At 41.8% G+C, this 18844-nt stretch overlaps 1 protein-coding gene across 1 annotated transcript in view; it reads right to left on the bottom strand.

Moving 5' to 3' along the window:
* The window catches only part of LMBR1 (limb development membrane protein 1), a 95841-nt gene that overhangs the window by 11204 nt on the left and 65793 nt on the right, over positions 1-18844 (bottom strand). The window contains exons 6-12 of the mRNA XM_054991107.1: positions 16098-16224; positions 15608-15676; positions 14626-14690; positions 13539-13611; positions 4356-4436; positions 2292-2368; positions 1954-2031 (exon numbers count right to left, since the gene is read on the bottom strand). Coding sequence (XP_054847082.1) covers positions 1954-2031; positions 2292-2368; positions 4356-4436; positions 13539-13611; positions 14626-14690; positions 15608-15676; positions 16098-16224 — 570 coding nt within the window. The remainder of the gene's footprint in view (positions 1-1953; positions 2032-2291; positions 2369-4355; positions 4437-13538; positions 13612-14625; positions 14691-15607; positions 15677-16097; positions 16225-18844) is intronic.

The raw sequence follows: 18844 nt of genomic DNA, 5'->3' as shown, positions 1-18844 counted from the left end.
GCGTGCTCCCGGGACTGCATGATGACGTTACTTCCGAGAAGTGATGTCATCAAGCAGGCGTGGTCACTCCGTGAGCACTCCTGTGGTCCGGGGGGTCTGATTTGGCCCAGAATGGGCCACTCCACCATGGGGGAGTACTCCCCCGCCCGGCAGTGGCCGGATCTGGGCCATTTCAGGCACAAAATGGCCCAGATCAGCCTGGAACAGGCACTTGCCACACGGAAGAGCACTCCCCCACAGGACAGCAGCCTGAACCTGGCCGTTTAGGGCCCGATCCAGGCCATTCCGGGTCCAAATTGGTCCAAAATGGACCAGAAATGGCCCAGATCAGCCTGGAACAGGCTGCTGCCACATGGGAGAGACCCACCAGGCAGCGGCCCGATCCTGGCCACTTGGGGCCATTTGGGGCCTGATTTGGGCCCAAAATGGCCAGGGTGGGGGAGCTGCCAAGCAAGGGAGTGTTCCCCCACCCAGCAGAGGCCCAATCCTAGCCTTTTGGGGCCCGATCCTGGCCATGTTGGGCCAAAATTGGGCCCCAAATGGCTGAAAGGGGCCCAAAATGACCAGGCTGTTGCTGGGTGAAGGAGTCCAAAATGACCAAAATATGCCATTTTTAAAATACTCACGTGACACTAGACATGTGGGTATTTTAAAGAGCTTCCGAAACGCTGTTCCAGGGTGTTCCGGCTCAAAAAAAGCCCTGGTTGTTCCTTACACACATTTTCATACAATCACATAAATGATCCCGTCTTTGAGCACAATATTTTAATTGTTTTAAATGTTTTAATTATTGTTTTAATGTCTTTGTATGTTCTTTAAACTCTGGTTTTAATTGTTTTAATGATGTGCTGTTGCCTTGGTTGGTTTTAAAACATGATTTTATTAGGCAGGTTTTAATTTGTTAGCTGCCTTGGTGGCCCTTATGAGGGCAGAAAGGCAAGATATAAATTGTTAGATAAATATAATAATTTGATGTACGAAGCACCTTTGAAAATAAGTATTATGCAAAAACTGGTGGCTGCTCAACTGCTACCAAAATAAGGCTGAACTCCATTTTAATAATCCAGAAACAACTGAGAGGCTGTTGGTCAATGGAAAAACTGCTCAAGGACTGAATCAGCCAGTTCTGGAAAGGGTTGCAGCATTCCCTCAAAGGAGCACTTTTGTAGACAGAGGGCACAGTTGCATCATGGCCTGTGTATGGAGGCTCAAGGTCTCCACTGTGACATCTAGTGCCTTTTACCACCTTCAGCTGATATGCCAACTACAGTCTTTCATCAAAGTGCACATTCTAGAAATGGCGGTCCATACTCTGATCATAACCAGGTTATATTACTATAATGTACTTAAAATGGGGCTGCCTTCAATTGGTCTAAACTATGGCAGCCAGACTATTAAAGGAGGCTATTGTGTCGAAAGGTCAATCCGGGCTACCAGCTGTTTCCAAGCATAATTCAAAATGAAAGTTCTTACCTTTAAGGCTCTAAACAGCTTGGGACCAGGGTATTTAAAGGATCACATCCTTCCAAGCAGTCCCAGTTAAGACCTGTTTCTCAAGCCCTGCTCGCTGTACCTCTCCTATAGAGGTCAGTAGGGTAGCAACCAGAGGCAGGGCTTTTACAGTATTGGCACATCATCTCTGGCATGTTGCCCTCCCCCTCAAGACTCTCCTGGTGCCTAACTTCCTCCTCTTTAAACATCAGCCCAAATATTTCTTTTTACCCAGGTTTTTAACTGAAGGTTTTCATAGTCTTTAGCTCTTCAATAGTCTGCTTCTAGCCTGAGGACTCTAATGAGTATCACTTTAAGTCAATGAAAGTTGTTTTATGATATTTTTATGCTGCAAGGTTTTTTATTTTATTGTACTGTTTCACTTTGTGACCTGCATCCACAAACAGACAAGCACACCCCAAAAATATCTTTCACAGAGGTAAATATTACAACGTATCTTACCCTTGATCCCTTTGGCATTGCAGTTTCATCAACCAACAGGCAAAGAATATTGCAAGCAACTAAAAGGACTGAAATGGCCTAATGGGGAAAAAAATCACCCTAATGTCAGTGATCATTTAAACATATTTGCTGTATTTCACATTGGCGAGCATTTTGTGGATTAACAATGAAATTCTCTACTGGGACAACAAAAGCCGTGGCTAATAGTACAGGAGGAGAGAGAGGAAGGGAGAAGGAATTCCTTCTATTTCTGCTGTTCAGCTTTCACACATACATGAAAAATCACTACCCTCAAAGGGACAGATGGGTTTTAAGCACAGAAGGAAACTGAAACTTACCGTTTCAATTAGCAGGAGTATCATTACGGCTGGATACACAAGATTCCTCTCCCAGGCAGAAGCCTTTTTCCGCCGTTCTTTCAAGAGAAAAGAGGTACACTTACAACCTTAAGGTAGCTTTATTGTCTTTGTATTCTGAAAACTAGAAGTTCTCTAACATGAATCTCAATCACAGTGTACTGAAAGGAGACCAAGAATGCTATAAACTGGTACATTGTGGAAACCTTAGGGCAGGAAGCCCCAACCTTGTGGGCATGTTGGGAAATTTCAGAATTCAGGTAATGGGCACAACAAAATGTTTCTCATGGGGCCAGGTCCAATCACAGAATACTGGGAGGTTCTAAATCAAGCATCCTCCTATAATGGAGGCAACTGTTTTCAAATGAGTGCCCCAGGCAAAGATCCTGGGGATCTTTGGAAGCAGCACCTATTCTGGTGAAGTGGTACAAAGCCAGGGACTGGTTCTTTGCTTGGGGGAAGAAGAAAGGGGTGCTGGAAATGCCCACATGCATCACACTGGGGCATCACTGCTCTAGGGCAACTTTCTGGTCTACAAACAGTTTTGGGAAAGGCTTACAGATCAATAATCCTGGCCTAGAATGATCAAGGGTATGGACTGCGCTCTCAAACACACACACACATCTGAGTTACCACTAAGCATCACTAAAGGAAGCTTAAAGAAGGATAAAGCGTGCTGCTATTTTTAATATTTTTGTATGATGCTTTTAAATGTTTTATATGTAATGTTTTAATGTTCTTAATGCTGTTATCCGCCCTGAGCCTGCTCGCGGGGAGGGTGGAATACAAATACAATAAAATAAAATAAATAAATAAATAATTCTGTGGCCTTTGGCCTTTGGCCACAGAATTACCCATGTCTCTGGCACATTTTCCCAAATATGCTAGCTTTGCATGTGAGAGAAATATTTTATGCAGGGAGCCGTTCTAATACTCAATCCACCTCTTGCAAACAGAAACGATGCAACTCACAGACACTTCACTGGAGCCATCTGCTTGTCTTAGGTCCTGACCTCACTTTTGCATCTGGCATTATTTGTGTGCAACAGCCCCAACACCAAAAACCTGATCATAATGCTTTTATTGGATTGGCTGCTATTAAGTCACTATCTGCCTGTTGGTGAGCACTGATATCTACACCTCAAAATCAAGAGCAAATTTGCGGAGTGCTTCTATCTCTTGAAGCCTCCTCACCTGTCCTTCAGAGACAGATTCCACTAAGCGTGCTTCCAGAGATTCTGGCACGTGCTACAGAGGTGAAGACTGCATTTCCTAATCCTTGCGGAACATGTCCCTGTGTAGCAGCCTGTGTCCTGCTAGGGTACTTGGTCTAAAAGCATTACTGAAGTGTCAATATTCACTGTTTTGTCCTGGTTCTCACATTTCTTTTTCTCCTTTGTAGGTGTTTATGCACATGGAGATGATGATTTTTTACATTGCGGGGGAGGTTTAAAAATGTTTTCTGTGTGGGTTTTTTGAGTTAGATGTATTCGTCTGTATAGTAAATTTTTTTTTTACGTGCTGGTTTATTTTCTTGTTCCAGACTTTCAAACCAGAGGCTCGTGACTGCAGATGGAGACAATTCATGAAGAAGTTACTGGTCCAGCAGTCGATGAAGAATGCAGTGGCTCAGCTCACTCCAGGCATGCACAGCTGATGCTTGCCACTGCAAGTGAAGGCAGCTGGCACTGAAACTATCTAGCTCTGAAAGTCTCCAAAGATGGCTGCTACCTGCATGAGACCCCCGCAGGTAAGATTCACAGACACCACGCAGTTGAGGCAGCAGAGTTACTCCACTGCAACAAAAATACAGCAAACGAGTCACTTTTGCCAGTCTTTAAAGTTACTGCTAGAGTCCCGGTTTTTGAAGCTACGAAGACACTTACAGGTCTTTCTAAGTATTTTATAAACAAGACCTCCTGTTTACACCAAAATGTTCTCACTTTTAGTAACGTATGTGTATGCATGCTTATAACAATGCAAAGAAAGCTCCTTGACAAACCAGTATCTACAGGAAACCACACAAAAAGAGGATGATGTCATTACCCAATTTTATCTTCATGCTCTTCACATTGTTAAGTTCCTGTTCCAGCTGCTTTGTATTATACTCCATGGGAGAAGATACACCTGGCCGAAAACAAAAGTATGGTCATTTGCCTAAGACCACTAACCCCCATGATATAAAGCACTAACGATTGCTACATGACATTGATGTCTGTGAGAACGACTGACAACTCCTTAGACAAATTTCACCAGAAAAATGTGCCATCTGATATAGAATTACTCCCTACTATTGGCATCTCTGAAAAGCCCACCAAGACTCCTTCTTACTTCTCCAAGCATTCATGATAGAAAGTACAAAGCAGTGCTGAATGACACTGGGAAAAGCCATAAGACACCAATGCAACAGTCTCATCTTACATAACAAAGCCCTGCTTTTACACCTTAGAGAACTGCACAATACCATCCCTTCATTCCCACTCCCTCCCGTGAGCAAGGGAGCTTGAAAGAGAGTAGTCATTGGATAATCAGACAGTCAAGCCCATTTGCACAGCTGACCTTACCATGAAAGCAGTTGCTTTAGGCAACTGAATCTAGAAGGATTGCTATTTCCTACTTTGGATACAAAATTTTTCAAAAAATTTTGAAACTATGGAAAATCTATTTTTCTCAGATTTGTTTAACGAGAGGAAAGAACAGAAATTTTGGTGAAAAGTGAAATATAGGCAATACTTTCCTACCCAATTTAATTTTATTGTACTGCTTTAAATTACATCATTTACATCTTAGGGCCTTTCCACATTGTCAAACGGCAGCAGTTCAGATTTCATTCTGCTTCTCATGATCTCTAGAGTTCCACAGGTGTAAAGGAGGCAGAATCAAATTTGCTCCATCTTTTCCCAGAGTTTTTTCTCTGTGCACGTACTGTGAGGTTTTTAAGCCACTGCTGAGTCACTGCTGCTGTGTCTTATGTATGTGCAGAATTCTTACTCCCGTTCTGCTTCTCCTCTCCCCTCCCTTTCCTTTCCCTAGGAGCTGATTGGTTGGACGCCTGCTGGTAACTACTCCCACCTTCCTCAGCTCTCTGAACTTTCTCAGCTCTCTGAAAAAGGGTTGTTAAGCTGAAAAGTTACTGCATTAATATTCCTTATCATAGGTTTACTTTTTAATATGGTTTAAGCAGACCACAATCACTGGTAGCCCGCAAATACTTTCCAAGCGCCAGAAGTCTTGCCCACTTAATTTTTTTTTTTTTACTTTTTAAAGTGTCACAACGCTGAAGCGTTTTTTTAAAAAGGGATGCAATGCTGCCACGTTGTGACTGGCCCATGCAATAAAAATACACTTGCTTCTGGGTTGGGCAGACCCCACAGTTATGCACCTTTGGTTGCATATTTCATTTATTTATTTTATTTATTTATTACTTTTATAGTTCAAAGGATTTTTTAGGTTCTATTTTGTGATGGCTAACAAAATGGTGAATGCTGCAGCAGTGAAGGGCTACTCGACAGATCGCTCCCCCCCACCCAACCACTATCTCGTGACTAGATATGTCCAATAGTGAAGCTTCATTGCTGGGAGCCAAAATCCTGTCTAATCAGCCAATAGCAGAACTTGTAAGGGGAGGGGAACAGAAATGAGCACGAATCTATTTACAACCCCAAAAAACGCACAAACCAAGTTGGTTCGGGGTTTGCGAACCAGTGGTTTGTGGAAGCTTGTTTCCACAAACTAGACTACTGGTTCATTTGAGTCATAAAGGGGCAGTTTAAATGGCCATTTCCCCAGGAAAATGGCCATATAAACTTTTCCTGCAGCTTGCAAGCGCTGGTCCCTTTAAACTATCAGCTGGCAGGCGGGGGGGGATCCCCCCTTGCCACCTACCTGCTGATAGTTTAAAGGGACCTGCCACTTGCAAGCCACTGGGCCCTTTAAACTGCCCAAACCCGGCCCCCAGCCCCACACTGACCTTGCCCTGTGGGCCTGCAGCATCCTCCCCCTCCTCCCGCGAGGGGTGGGAAGGCTGTTTTTGGCCTCTTCCGCTGCTCTGCGGGCCCACTGTGGTGGAAGAGGCCAAAAATGGCCTTCCCACCCCTCGCGGGAGGAGGGGGAACACGCCACGGGCCCGCAGGGCAAGGTAAGTGTGGGGCTGGGGCTGAGGGGGCTGGGGTTTGGACAGTTTAAAGGACCCAGCTGCTTGCAAGCAGCAGGTCCCTTTAAACTATCTGCTGGCAGGAAGCGAGGGGGGATCCCCCCCGCCGCCTTCCAGCTGATAGTTTAAAAGGACCTGCCACTTGTAAGGCAGGAAAGGGCCCTTTAAACTGTCAAAGGCCCCTTTCCCTGATGCTGCTAAGCAGCCAGAAAGGGGCATTGAAACCCCACGAACCACGAACTGGTTCATAAACTTGCCCCAGTTCGTGGTTCCTGGTTCGTGAAAACCCAAGAACCATGAACCTCATGGTTTGGGTTTTTTGTGGTTTGTGCCCATCTCTACAGGGGAATGCTGAGCACCTGTTGTTGCAACATTGCAACATTACAACACATGTGCAAAAGTTTTAAAAAACTGTGACATGGATCACAAAGCCTGGAACACTCCACCGACACTTGCTCAAACGTCTGCTGCACAATGCAGAAGGCAGGAAGGACAAGCTGAATCAACATCAATCAGAGCATTTATGCCAGATTTAACCTCATGTGTGGAATGGCCCTTAGTTAGCATATAAAATTGTGCTATTTGGCATATTGCTAAAATTTCAAAATAAATATGCCTTAGATTTTCTGTAAGTAAAATTACAAATCTACCGAATACTTGAAAGAGAGTACTGCAAACTGCTGCACCTGATACTACTGTAGTATGTTCTTAGCCACCTGAGAGGCTGGAAAAGTAAAAGTTGAAAACAGAAAATGAAAATATTTGTGGCAAGTGAAAAAATGCATGGCTTGGACAGAAACAGTCTCAGTCACAATGGGACTACCAGCATATTCGGATACAAGTTTAAACATTATAACCACTGAACCTTTCAATAGAGTATTATCATACGTATAACTTATTGTGAACAAAATCAGCCAATTTAAGCAAGATCTAGTAAAACAAAATAATCACTTATTTTTGTATTTATTCCTTGGCTGTTATTTGAAAACAAATCTTTTTAGTAACAAAGCCTACAGCTTCAAAATATAAACTAATTTTTAAAAATAAATTTACCCCAGCATAACCATCAGCTGCTCAACAATTCATGATGCCCTGGGTAGGATAAGACTTAATGCAACCAATTAATACATTAAAATGCTACCCTGTTTTTAAACTTCATTACTAATGTAGGCATCAGTTAATCAAGACACAGCTGGAACAATTGGTTCTGATTCCTTTTTAGTTTATAAAATAGTTGGCAATTAAGTTTACTTGCTTATAAAAGGGAAAATACCGTATTCTATTATGGGATAATATCATTTGCCTCTACAGTCCACCTGATGGCAGTAGAGAGCCTTACTAGCCACACGCATAGCTAACAACTTGAAAGAACCGTTTGCAATAAATGTTTCTTCGATTTTTTTTGGAAATTCCATAATGCAATAGTTTACCCTGTTCTCTGGCTGTAGAACAATGGCCCTGAGCCTTCTCTCCATCTGTTTAGGTGAGACGCATGACTCTAATGCTATCTGAGTCCTCTTACAACACTGACTCAGTATTGTCTTTGTGCAGATTGCGCTCGATGCCTTCATCTTATGAGAAACTGTAGAACGCATCCCCCATTCGATTAATTACCCACTTTTTACTTCAAAAATACAAACTACACTCCAACATCACAAGATAGCAGGCTAAACAGGTATTTTCCTTCATTGTTTTGTCTCAAGGGTCACAAGTGGGATGGAGCATATTTTGACCCAGAGGTTTCCAGGTTCATTCTCTGTCATTAGGGGTGTGCAGGGGCAGAAAGATTCGGTTTTCCCACTTCAGAATTTCCGAAACGGGAAAAAGAATTGAAAATAAGTGCTTTCCGAAATGGCAAGCCACTTCAAAAATGCTTATTGCCCTGCTTTGGTATGCTCCGTGAAGATTCGGAGCACACTGAAACTTCCCGCCCCACTACTTACTTCACCTGATGGAAAGGGGAGGAGGGGGTTCCCTCCTCTCCCTCCCATTGGGTGAAATAAGTAGTGACAAAACTTCCCGTGCTTCAGCTGGCCCCCCTGCAGGCAAGCTGAAGTTGAAAGGGTCCTTTAAAGTTCAGCTGGCCTGTGGATGGGTTCCCCCAAGCGGGTCAGCTAAAGTGCGGAAAGAGCCCTTTAAACTTCAGCTGGCCCATGGGCAGGATCCCCCCCACCCCGTGGGACAGCTAAAGCACAGCAAGGGCCCTTCCTCCCCTTCAGCTGCCCTGTGGGGGGATCCCCCTCCCGCAGGCCAACTGAAGCGTGGCAAGGGCCCTTTAAACTTCAGCCCTTTTCCTGCCAAAGCTTCCCGAAGTATCCAAATTGCTTTGGGAGGTTTGATTCTGCACTTCCGATTTGAGGCCAGCATGCTGGGCCCAATTCAGAAATTCCAAATCTTTACAAATCGGGTCCCAAATTGGAAACTCAAATTGCACACCCCTATCTGCCATCTCCTGTAACCAGATCTCAGTTAGCAAGACTTGGAAGCACCTCAAATCTCAGAGTTTAGAAAATGGGTTAGCTGAACCAATGGTTTAACTTACAAAGCTTGAATATGCTCATAGTACAGGGATGTGAATTTTAAACATTTGCATTGAATCTCATGGGATTTTCATACAAGTATGAAAAATGCATCAAATCTTTGTATTTATGTTGGAAGAGGAATGATGGCCCTTACAACTTCCTCAAAAATTATTACAAGGGAACACTGATCCCAATATCTTGCCAGAGAGCAATGCACTATTTTAAACAACCAAACCAGATCCCTGAAACACAACACAAGCTATTCAACGCAGTACACCCCCTTAACTTTATTTCAAACAGGCACAAAAGTTTAATGTCTGCATTGTCTAGCCAATAAATCAAACTGGTAGACAGAACTTGTTCAGACTAGTCCTGAAAAATTAGAAGGGATTCTCCAAGAAAACCACAAAGCAACTCATTTAAGGTCAATTTAACAGTATTATTTTGTTTTTCTTCCAGCCCCAACATAATATTTCAGTACCTCAAAGGAAATTGTAGGAGTATCTATTTGCATTCCCTGTAGATGATTGGCAGTTCAGCACCAATTAGTTCAAAATTACACTGTTACTAGTGCACAATAAAAACAACACCTTTCATCTTTCTTACATAGGCTAGAATACCTTCAGAGCCAATAACTTTGATCAAATAGGTATTTTTGATCCTGCCCCACCCTTCTCCTTGGATTCAGGAAAACCAATAGCTGAAGGCAACTTTTCCCTTTTAATATAAAGAAAGTCCTAGCTTTATTCTTTTGGAGAAAGAATGATGTGGGTATTGAAATACAATATGATAAAAATTCTTAGTCCATCCCAGTCTCTCTTCAACAAGACATATTAACAACTGTCCCAGTTATTTTTTCCAAGCTACTTCCTGTGCAAATAAAGTTATAACTGACACGCTAAAGACCCAAGTGTTCTCAATGTTATCTAAAAATGCAGGCACTTAGAACAGCCCAGGAAAAGCAGCGGCTCAGGTCTCTGCTTTTTAATTATGTGATAGCACACGAAGCCAGCACTGGTGGGAGATAACGCTGATTCAAATCCACCAGCAAGGAAAGATGAAGGATTATTGCTACCCATCTTTTCTTCTGATTTCCATAATTAAAGCCAAGTTCTCTGAACCTCCATCAGGGTAGTGTTTAAATTTTTTCCAAAAACACAATTAACTAGCAACTTCCGTCTGGATGTATTGTCGAAGGCTGAAGATGCCAGCCACAGCTGCTGGCGAAACGTCAGGAACTACAATGCCAAGACCACGGCAATACAGCCCGGAAAACCCCCAACAACCAACTTCCGTCTGGATGTTCACAAGCACAACCTGGATCTGATGCATTTCCAAATGGCTACTCTATTTGTTTCATCAACCAAAAGAGAGATTGTAATGAAGAAATCTGAAAGAGATTGAGACTTGGAATGGCAGCCATGAAGGAACTAGAAAAGATCCTTAAAGATAAGGAAGTGTTGCTGGGGACAAAGATCAAGGTAATTCATAGTACAGTATTCCCTGTTATTATTTACGGATGTCAGGGTTGGATCTACGGTTGCCGGCACCCAGGGCAACCCAAGTCCAGCCCTTCACGCGCGCTCCTGGCGGCACCTCCGCGGTGTGCCACGGAGGTGCCATTCACCTGCCCCGCGGGACAGGGGGCAGCCGGCCACCCCGTCCTGCGGGGCAAGCGAATGGCGTAGGTGGCCTTGCAGCCCCCCCGTGCTGCTTTTTGCCTGCTCCGCAGGACAGGGGGCGTGCGGCAAGCCAGGCGCCCCCTGTCCTGCAGGGCTGGTGAAAGGTAGCACAGGGAGCTGGGAAGCCACCTGTGTGCTCCCAATGGCTGGCAGCTGTGCCCGGCGCCCCCTCCTTGGCAGCGCCGGGGGCAGACTACCCCCCTGCCCCCCCTCGATCTGGCCCTGACGGCTGTGTAGGTTGAACAATGAAGAAAGAGTACCAGAAGAAGATTGGCTCATTTGAAATGTGGTGTTGAAGGAGAGTTACACGGATACCAAGGATGGCCAAAAAGACAAATAGTTCTAGATCAAATGAATCCTGAATTTTCCTTGGAAGGTAAAACGACCAAACTGAGACTATCATACTTTTGTCACATCACGAAATGAGAAGATTCACTGGAAAAGACAATAATGCTAGGAAAAGTGGAAGGCAGTCAGAAAAGTGGATAATCCAATATGAGATGGATTGACTTGATAAAGGAAGCCACAGCCTTCACTTTGCAAGAAATGAGCACGGATGTTAATGATAGGTTTTGAAGGTCATTAATTCTTAGGGTCGTCATAAGCTGTAAGCGACTTGATGGCACATAACAAAGTACTGAAACAAACGGGCACCTTTTTAAAAAATGGATATTACTTTTGCAATCTGCAATGTATTCAAAGATTTCTCAAGGTTTTGCCAACAGATAATGTCTCACAAGGGCATTTTACAATGTATTACCCATTCAGAGCTGCATGTGGTGAAATTATTGAGAGTGTATTGCTTCTTGTCATATGCATTAATAAAGTATTTCATGCTGCTTGTAAAACTTGCAGAATGGGCAGTTTCCACATAGAAAATGTCCTTTTGGTGGACTGGATCCCAACAGGATTTGTTGGGAAATAACAGGTTGATACATATTACTATTTACCCAATGATCTTTTAAATTAGATGTTTTTTTGAATGAGACAGTCAGTTTCTTATCGCACACAGGAATATCACACAATATATTTCAATTTCTTTGTATGCTCTTAAAATATGATTGCAGGTCAAACTGCACATGAGACTTCCAGGGTCAGTTTTATTTCTTACTTTGAAACAGACCACAAGCAGCGGTCTTGGAGTAAGCAGACTGTAACACCTGATAGGGGTGTCCTCCAGTTAACAAATTCTGAAACAGTGGCCTTCCTGTGGAAATCCTATATATTATTACAGTTCCTTCTGATCCTTAAAAATGGATTATATGGCAAAATTATTCTTCAGTGAATAACCTGAGCCTTTACTGGCTCTCAAGAACAGACAACTTGCTGCAACACGTTTGCGAAGTTTTTTGCTGATAAAACTGTACAAATACATTTTGATCTGGATGTCAGCTGTAACATAGGTGAGGGAGAAGAAACGCCTACATCATCACCCAGTCTGCTCCTGAATCATTCTAACCCAGTTACAGTGATGGATATTGACAAGATCCTGGCATATGTAAAGGCCACTGTTTGTGCCCACCCTAGTTGCTAAAATCTTGTAAAGACCATATAAACGAACCCTTGATATTATTATAAATCAGTCACTAACACAGGGCTTCAGCCACTCAAAGAAGCAGTCATCTGCCTGTAACTTATTAAAAAATCCCTAGACAAAAATGATGTAGCCAATTATCATCCAATCTCTAATCTGCCCTTTCTGGGCAAAGTGACCGAAAGAGCAGTAGCTGACCCACTCCAGGACTTCTTGGATAATTCTTGAGCTGGACCCTTAGTCTGGTTTTAGGCTGGGCTGTGGGACAGAGACAACTCTGGTGGGTTTAGCGATGACCTCCACCTTAATATTGACAAAGGCCATGCATCTTTGTTGTTCTCCTGGATCTATCTGCAACCTTTGATACAGTAGACCATGTAATTCAGTTGAGGAATTTGGAGGCAGAAGCAGGTATCAGGGATGGGCCTTAAGACTGATGTAAATCATTCCTCATGGAATCGACTCAAAGAGTTAATGCTGGAGACCAGCTATCTCCAGTGTGGGAATTATTTTGTGGGGTTCCATAAGGAGCAATCTTATTCTCCATATTATTCAACCTCTATATAAAGCCTTTAGGAGAACTCATTTGTAGCTATGAAATATGCAGATGATACCCAGCTCTATATCTCACTTGCCAAATCCCTGGTGATGCAGTAGAGGTCGTGAGTTGCTGCTTGACAGCTGTGGTCAAAAGGCTGAAAGGAAACAAACTGAAATTGAATCCAGACAAGATGAGAGTGATGCTTGTTGGGAAGGTGGAGATCTTAAAGTACACTGTGCTTCCCATTTTCGATCGGGTCCAACTGATTGCTGACTCAGTTAAGAACCCAGGGCTTATACTGGATCTACCACAGCTGCTAAAAAGCAAGTTAACGCAGCTGCAAAAAAGGTCTTCTCCCATATCAGACTAGCCACATTAACATATTGGAGACTCCAGTTGGTATAGAATGCTGCAGCACATTTACTATCAAAAGCTAGGCACAGCATGCATATTAGCCCCATTCTACAAGTTGGGTATCTCTGGTGCCATAGAGGAACCCACAGCTATACCTCTAACTTACCAATAAAGTTTTTCATTGAATGCAAACTAGTTCTTTTTCAAAGCTACCTCCAACAATGCCATAAGTGCCATAAATCACTTTCTATGATATCTAATGCCCCCATCTGAGGGATACTAGTCTAAAGAATATCTAAGTCCTAGAATACCTTGCAGACAGGGAGGTATATAAATATTTTCAATATAAATAAATAATCCAGACCACAGTTTTCCACTTTCAAGCGATTTCTGCTTGTAAAAAACCAGATGCAAGGAGGATAAGCAACGCATAATCTACCTACCATTTAGCCTCCTCAGGATGGCTTCTTCTTCTAAGGTAATTATGTATATCTGTTCATCCAGGTCTTCAAGGATCTAAGTTCAGAAAAGGAGACACTAGATGAAACATTTCCTTGGAAATGATGCAGCATCGGCGATTCATGTAGCACACTCTGCATAAAACCTGTAGCACAAACTGGAATGTGTGCAAGAGAATAACCAATACTCCTGGGTCAATGTGTGAACCAGCCCTTAGCTGACTAAAGGTACATACCTTCCTTTTTAAACAACACTTACTACATGTATTTTGCCCACAGCAAAAAGATACAAGAAGCAGTAAACTATCTGGGTCATCTCACTGTCTGCAGCTACCCATGCTGCTGAACATTAAAATGACACCTTTATCCGCAGTGGGTTCAAAATATGGCAGGCCCATAGTGATTGCCCATCAGCTCATGCTCCATCCAGCAAAAGTGGTTCAAGGCAACAATTAACGGTTAACAATCAGGTCATGTGCACACAACTGCTTTTGACAAAGCACAGTTAACCAAGTAGACTTCCAGTCCTTCTGGCATGTTCTCTGGTCTTATAAATATTCAAGATTCACAAGAGGTGGCTTGACCTTTTCCTTGGCCTCCTGCCAGGTTTTTATCTCCATCTCCAAATTCTCAACAGGCAATTTTAAATTTGCATAAACAGAAATGAGCTTATGCATATTGAACAGCAATCTTCAAATACAGGGGAAACTTTGCAATAAAATGATAAACTGATGACAGAGGTCAAGACCACAATTCTGCAAATATACAGAATTATCAAGTACAGATTGAATCTTATACTATCAAGTATTATATTATCAAGTACAGATTGAATTTTATACTGTTAGAAATATGAATACTTGTTTTTAGGACTATGGATTACATCATGAAGCTAACTTCCTCTCAGAAATGTATGAAATTTAAAAAAATTGTGTTTAGAGAATAAAGATTGGCAAAATCTTGTTTAGATGACTAAATTATAAAGCCATCCTAAAAACCCAAAAATAATCTTCTTAGATAAAGCTGGCCTTCTAGTTTTAGATATCCTGAGAAGTTAAGCATGTATAATGCTTACCGTTGGTTTTACAAGCAACTGACCCATCACTGTAAACATTCGTGAAAGTCCCACTGGTGTGCATACTGCAGAGGAAAACAGACATCAACCAATAATTTGGAGCAGTAATCTACATAACACAGAATTTGAAAGCTCTTTCTGAATATGGCAGTTGCTTTATAACTTTGCACCAATATTTTGAATAGTCAGCTATAAGCTAATGCATCTATCTAGTAACTGGACCTAGCTTTCAACTTCTTACAAGACCACTAAAGTTTCTAGCCATTCTGACCAATGACAGTATGTTCGATAAAATGACTAGAAGCTGCCCTAGATCAGCATGGTACCAGTACCATGATAGAAACTATTTCGCCCTGGAAAACTACCTCATGCATATAAATTTTTGTTAGCCTTACAGGTACTACTGGACTCTTGCTCTTTTCTACTGCCACATAATTCTTAGTTCTGCTTTTCAGAGTTATGAAAGTAGTAATGCAAAATAAAAGGGAAAATGAAAAAAGAGGATCCAAGAGAACTTGTAGGGATCCCTTGCCCACACACTCCCTTGCCCTCACTGGATGCAGCTCTTCTCCATCTTCCTATAGCTGCCACTTTTTTGCAAGCCATTTTGGTTGCTATGGCAACTCAAAATACCACTAAAATTCCCACTCCAACAGCACATGGCTTTTTCGTGATACCCATGCATGAGTGCAGTGATTTTTTTTGACATTTTATCATAAAATTAGTAGACACAATAGCATGAGAAAAGGACTATTGCATATGTCATGATACTGTTTATTCCAGAGCTACTAACAACAAATGGGCACCCTTTATAATATATTTTCTTTACATATCAACATCATTGTTAGCTCAGACCTAACAAAATGAATAACAATAGTAAAAAGGCAAAGCAGTCTGGATTGAAAACCCGAAAATGCTCTGGGGAAAAAATGAGACATTGCAAAACTTACTTTTGCAATGTATCAGAGATTGCAAAACTTACTTAGAAGTAATAAACATCCCATCAGTGATATACAGGAATATAAATAAGGGAGGTAGAATTCCCAAAGATCTGAAAAGAAAAATTTAACATGGATTCAGACAGTGCACTATTTCAGTCTACTCTACCCATTGTAACATTAAAAAGGGACCCATGTACCATATCCAAGATAAAATGAATATGCAATTATTCTGATACTGTGCTTAATTAAAACTAATAGTGAGCATCACTCAAACAGATTTGTGGAATATACTCAGGCACTTTAACAACAAATGTAATTAACTAAATATAAGCAATGTCACTTCAAGCAGCTCTTTATTAAAAAGAGAAGCCACGGAATTTTTTTAATGCAAAGTATGCCTATATTTTCTAGATGAGCAAGCAAAAGCAACTTCTCTTGCTTCCTCTGCACTGTATTAGGATAGAATAAGGTCATGGTTATTTATCTCCATGTCCTAACTCATACACAAGCATGTTAAAAAGACATACATACCATACAAAGACTCCATACTCGCCGCATCATTGTCTATGAGAGCTGAAGCCACCCACACAATTCCAAGGATAAGCAGTGCAAGAAGAAGGAGCATAACAAGAGTCTCCAGAATGCGCGCTTTGATCCCCTAGAACAAATATAATTTGTTTTTGAAACACAGAGAGTTAGATCCCATGGACCCATTCCACGAGCAGAGATGCTTTCCTCCAGTGGAAAGTGCCTTCTCTTGTCAGAAGACGCTCTTCCTTGAGCCACACGAGCCACCCAACCCAGAGTACTAAGCTGTATAGTATTTCTTAGATGGTGTTTTCTTCCCTTAAGTAGCTTTTCAGAGGGTGTAGTTGCTTTTTACTTCATCAAAAGCCAAGGGAAAACGGTATAAAATTATTAACTAACATCATAGCTCTGACTGATTCCATTCCATTAAAGAATTCTTTACATCTTATGATTTCTGCAAGGGCTTTTTAAAAATACAGATAGCTTTCATTAATACTTTCAACTGAGAAAGTGGGTTGGCAAATTTTATCTACCATTCTAATCAAGGAAATGGAAGGCCATTTATGGCAGACAGCAAAATAGACTAGCTGGCATCCAAAGTAAGTCTATTTTACCTAGGCAAGTGAGTTAAAAGACAGTCTTCCGTTGTAACTGGTTTTGCCCTGTTTGTTACTAGAAAGTCCTCAAGTACATAGCATGCTTTGCTCTTGAAAACAGATCAACCCCAATGTATCATGATGGATAAAATATACCTCATGGGTATGCCATTGATATATATGTTGGACATGCCCAGTTTCTCTCTGCCCATTCCAGAAAAGATATAGCACAGTAGCAAGGAGCATGCAACAGATGAGTTTCAGCAAGCTAGAGAGTCTATTAAAATAACTCACGAAGAACCTTTTAAAAGTTATATAATTTCATTACAGAGATTCAAGAAAATGATGGAGCCCCAAAGTAACAGAAAAATGCTACACTAATTAGGGCACTTTGCCCTATCATCAATAATAAGAAAAGGACAGGAGGGTTCAGTATTTCCACTGTCAAGTTAGAGCTGAAGCTTGGAGTTCTTAGGTTACTCAGTAAAGGAGAGTAAACAAAATTCTCATCAGGAAACCACCACAAGAAATAGGGAAACTACTCATTCAAGAAAATGTCAGGTGGGTAGCTGTGTTGATGCAGAACAGCAAGATTCAAGTCCAGTGGCACTTTAAAGACCAGGAAGATCTTCAGGATATAAGCTTCTGAGAGTCAAATCTCCCTTCATCAGACATCTGATGAATCACGCTTTGACTCTTGAAAGATTATACCCTGGAAATCTTGTTGTCTTTTAAGGTGCTACTGGACTTGAATCTCGATGTTCAAGAAAATCATCCAGAAGACAGAACAGCCATTCCAGATCTACCTTCTTATGAGAAAAGCACCTGTAACTCCAGAAGGTGGCATCACAGTGAGCCCCCACAAGCAGAAGCTGGACAGACGGGTAGGAAAGTCAAAGATCACTAGTCGCCAGCAAAAGTCCTACACCACTACCCATTGACTCCCAAATCTTGTATAGAAACTGAGAGCTGTTGGAAGTAGCAACAGGGAGGCAAGCACAACTGAAAGATCGGGGCGGGGGGGGGCTCATTCTCCACTGTCTTCTACACAGTCTTTCAAATTTATACATCCCACTGGTTTTCAACTTTTTATATATCCACAGTCATAATACTAGTATATTTTAAATATATATTTATTTCAATTATATCCCATTTTTCTCACCAAGGGGAACCCAATTTACTTGTAACATTCTCCCCTTCTCTATTTTATCCTCACAACCACCCTGTGAGGCAGGTTAGGCTGAGTGTGTGCAACTGGCCCAAGGTCACTCAACAAGCTCCCATGGTAGAGAGGGATTCTCCCAGATCCTAGTCTGACACACTAACCACACTGGTGTATCACTCTGCTGCAAACTCAGTATTGTTGCTTCTTTGTTTTTTGGTGTTGCTGGATTATATTAAAGTTGTACTGTTTTTACTGGTGCTTAGATTTTTTTTATTGGTTCTATAATACTGACTTGCTTGTGTGATCCTTTTATATAAGCCACCCAAAGAACTTTTTGGTTAATGAGCAAGAGTTAATTTATTTTATTTATGTCATTTATGGTCTGCCTTTCTCACTGAGACTCAAGCTGAATTACACAGTGTGAGAGTAGTATAGTCAGTATCGAGACAGTATTAATTTCTCCAGCCGTGAAAGCCTTCGACAATACATCAGTATTAATTTTGTTACGAAGTGTTACTCTTTTTGATGGACATCAGTCTTTTGAGTCGTACACCCCAAACTGTTTGCATCTTTCAAATGTATCACTATATAATCGCTGCCGATTCACCAAGGTTAAAGTTTGAGCTTCATTCTCACAAAAGCAGTTGTTGTTTTTTTAAATGCATGTTTTCAGACCTATTTTTTGTGCACTGGCTGTATTTTTCAAGATTACGACCATCGCGCTGCACAGGCTCAGAGTCAGGAACAAGGACCGTACCATTAATCCTTCTGTAAACAGAAGATGCCTGTAAAGTAAAGTCCCAGCTGGAAATCTTGCTTATGTATGAATGGCAGCCGACTTTACAGTCGTGTAGCAATGAGAGACAAGGAAGCCACAAAGCATAATTACTAAGAAAGAAGCCCTCTCTCCTCCCCCCATAAATCTATATTAAAGAGGATTACTATTATGTCAATTGAAACACATTAAGACATGCCTCATAGTAAACGTG

The sequence above is a fragment of the Eublepharis macularius genome, chromosome 11 (genome assembly GCF_028583425.1).
Source record: "Eublepharis macularius isolate TG4126 chromosome 11, MPM_Emac_v1.0, whole genome shotgun sequence".
NCBI classification, from domain to species: domain Eukaryota; kingdom Metazoa; phylum Chordata; class Lepidosauria; order Squamata; family Eublepharidae; genus Eublepharis; species Eublepharis macularius.
This window is presented reverse-complemented; position numbering and strand designations above follow the sequence as displayed.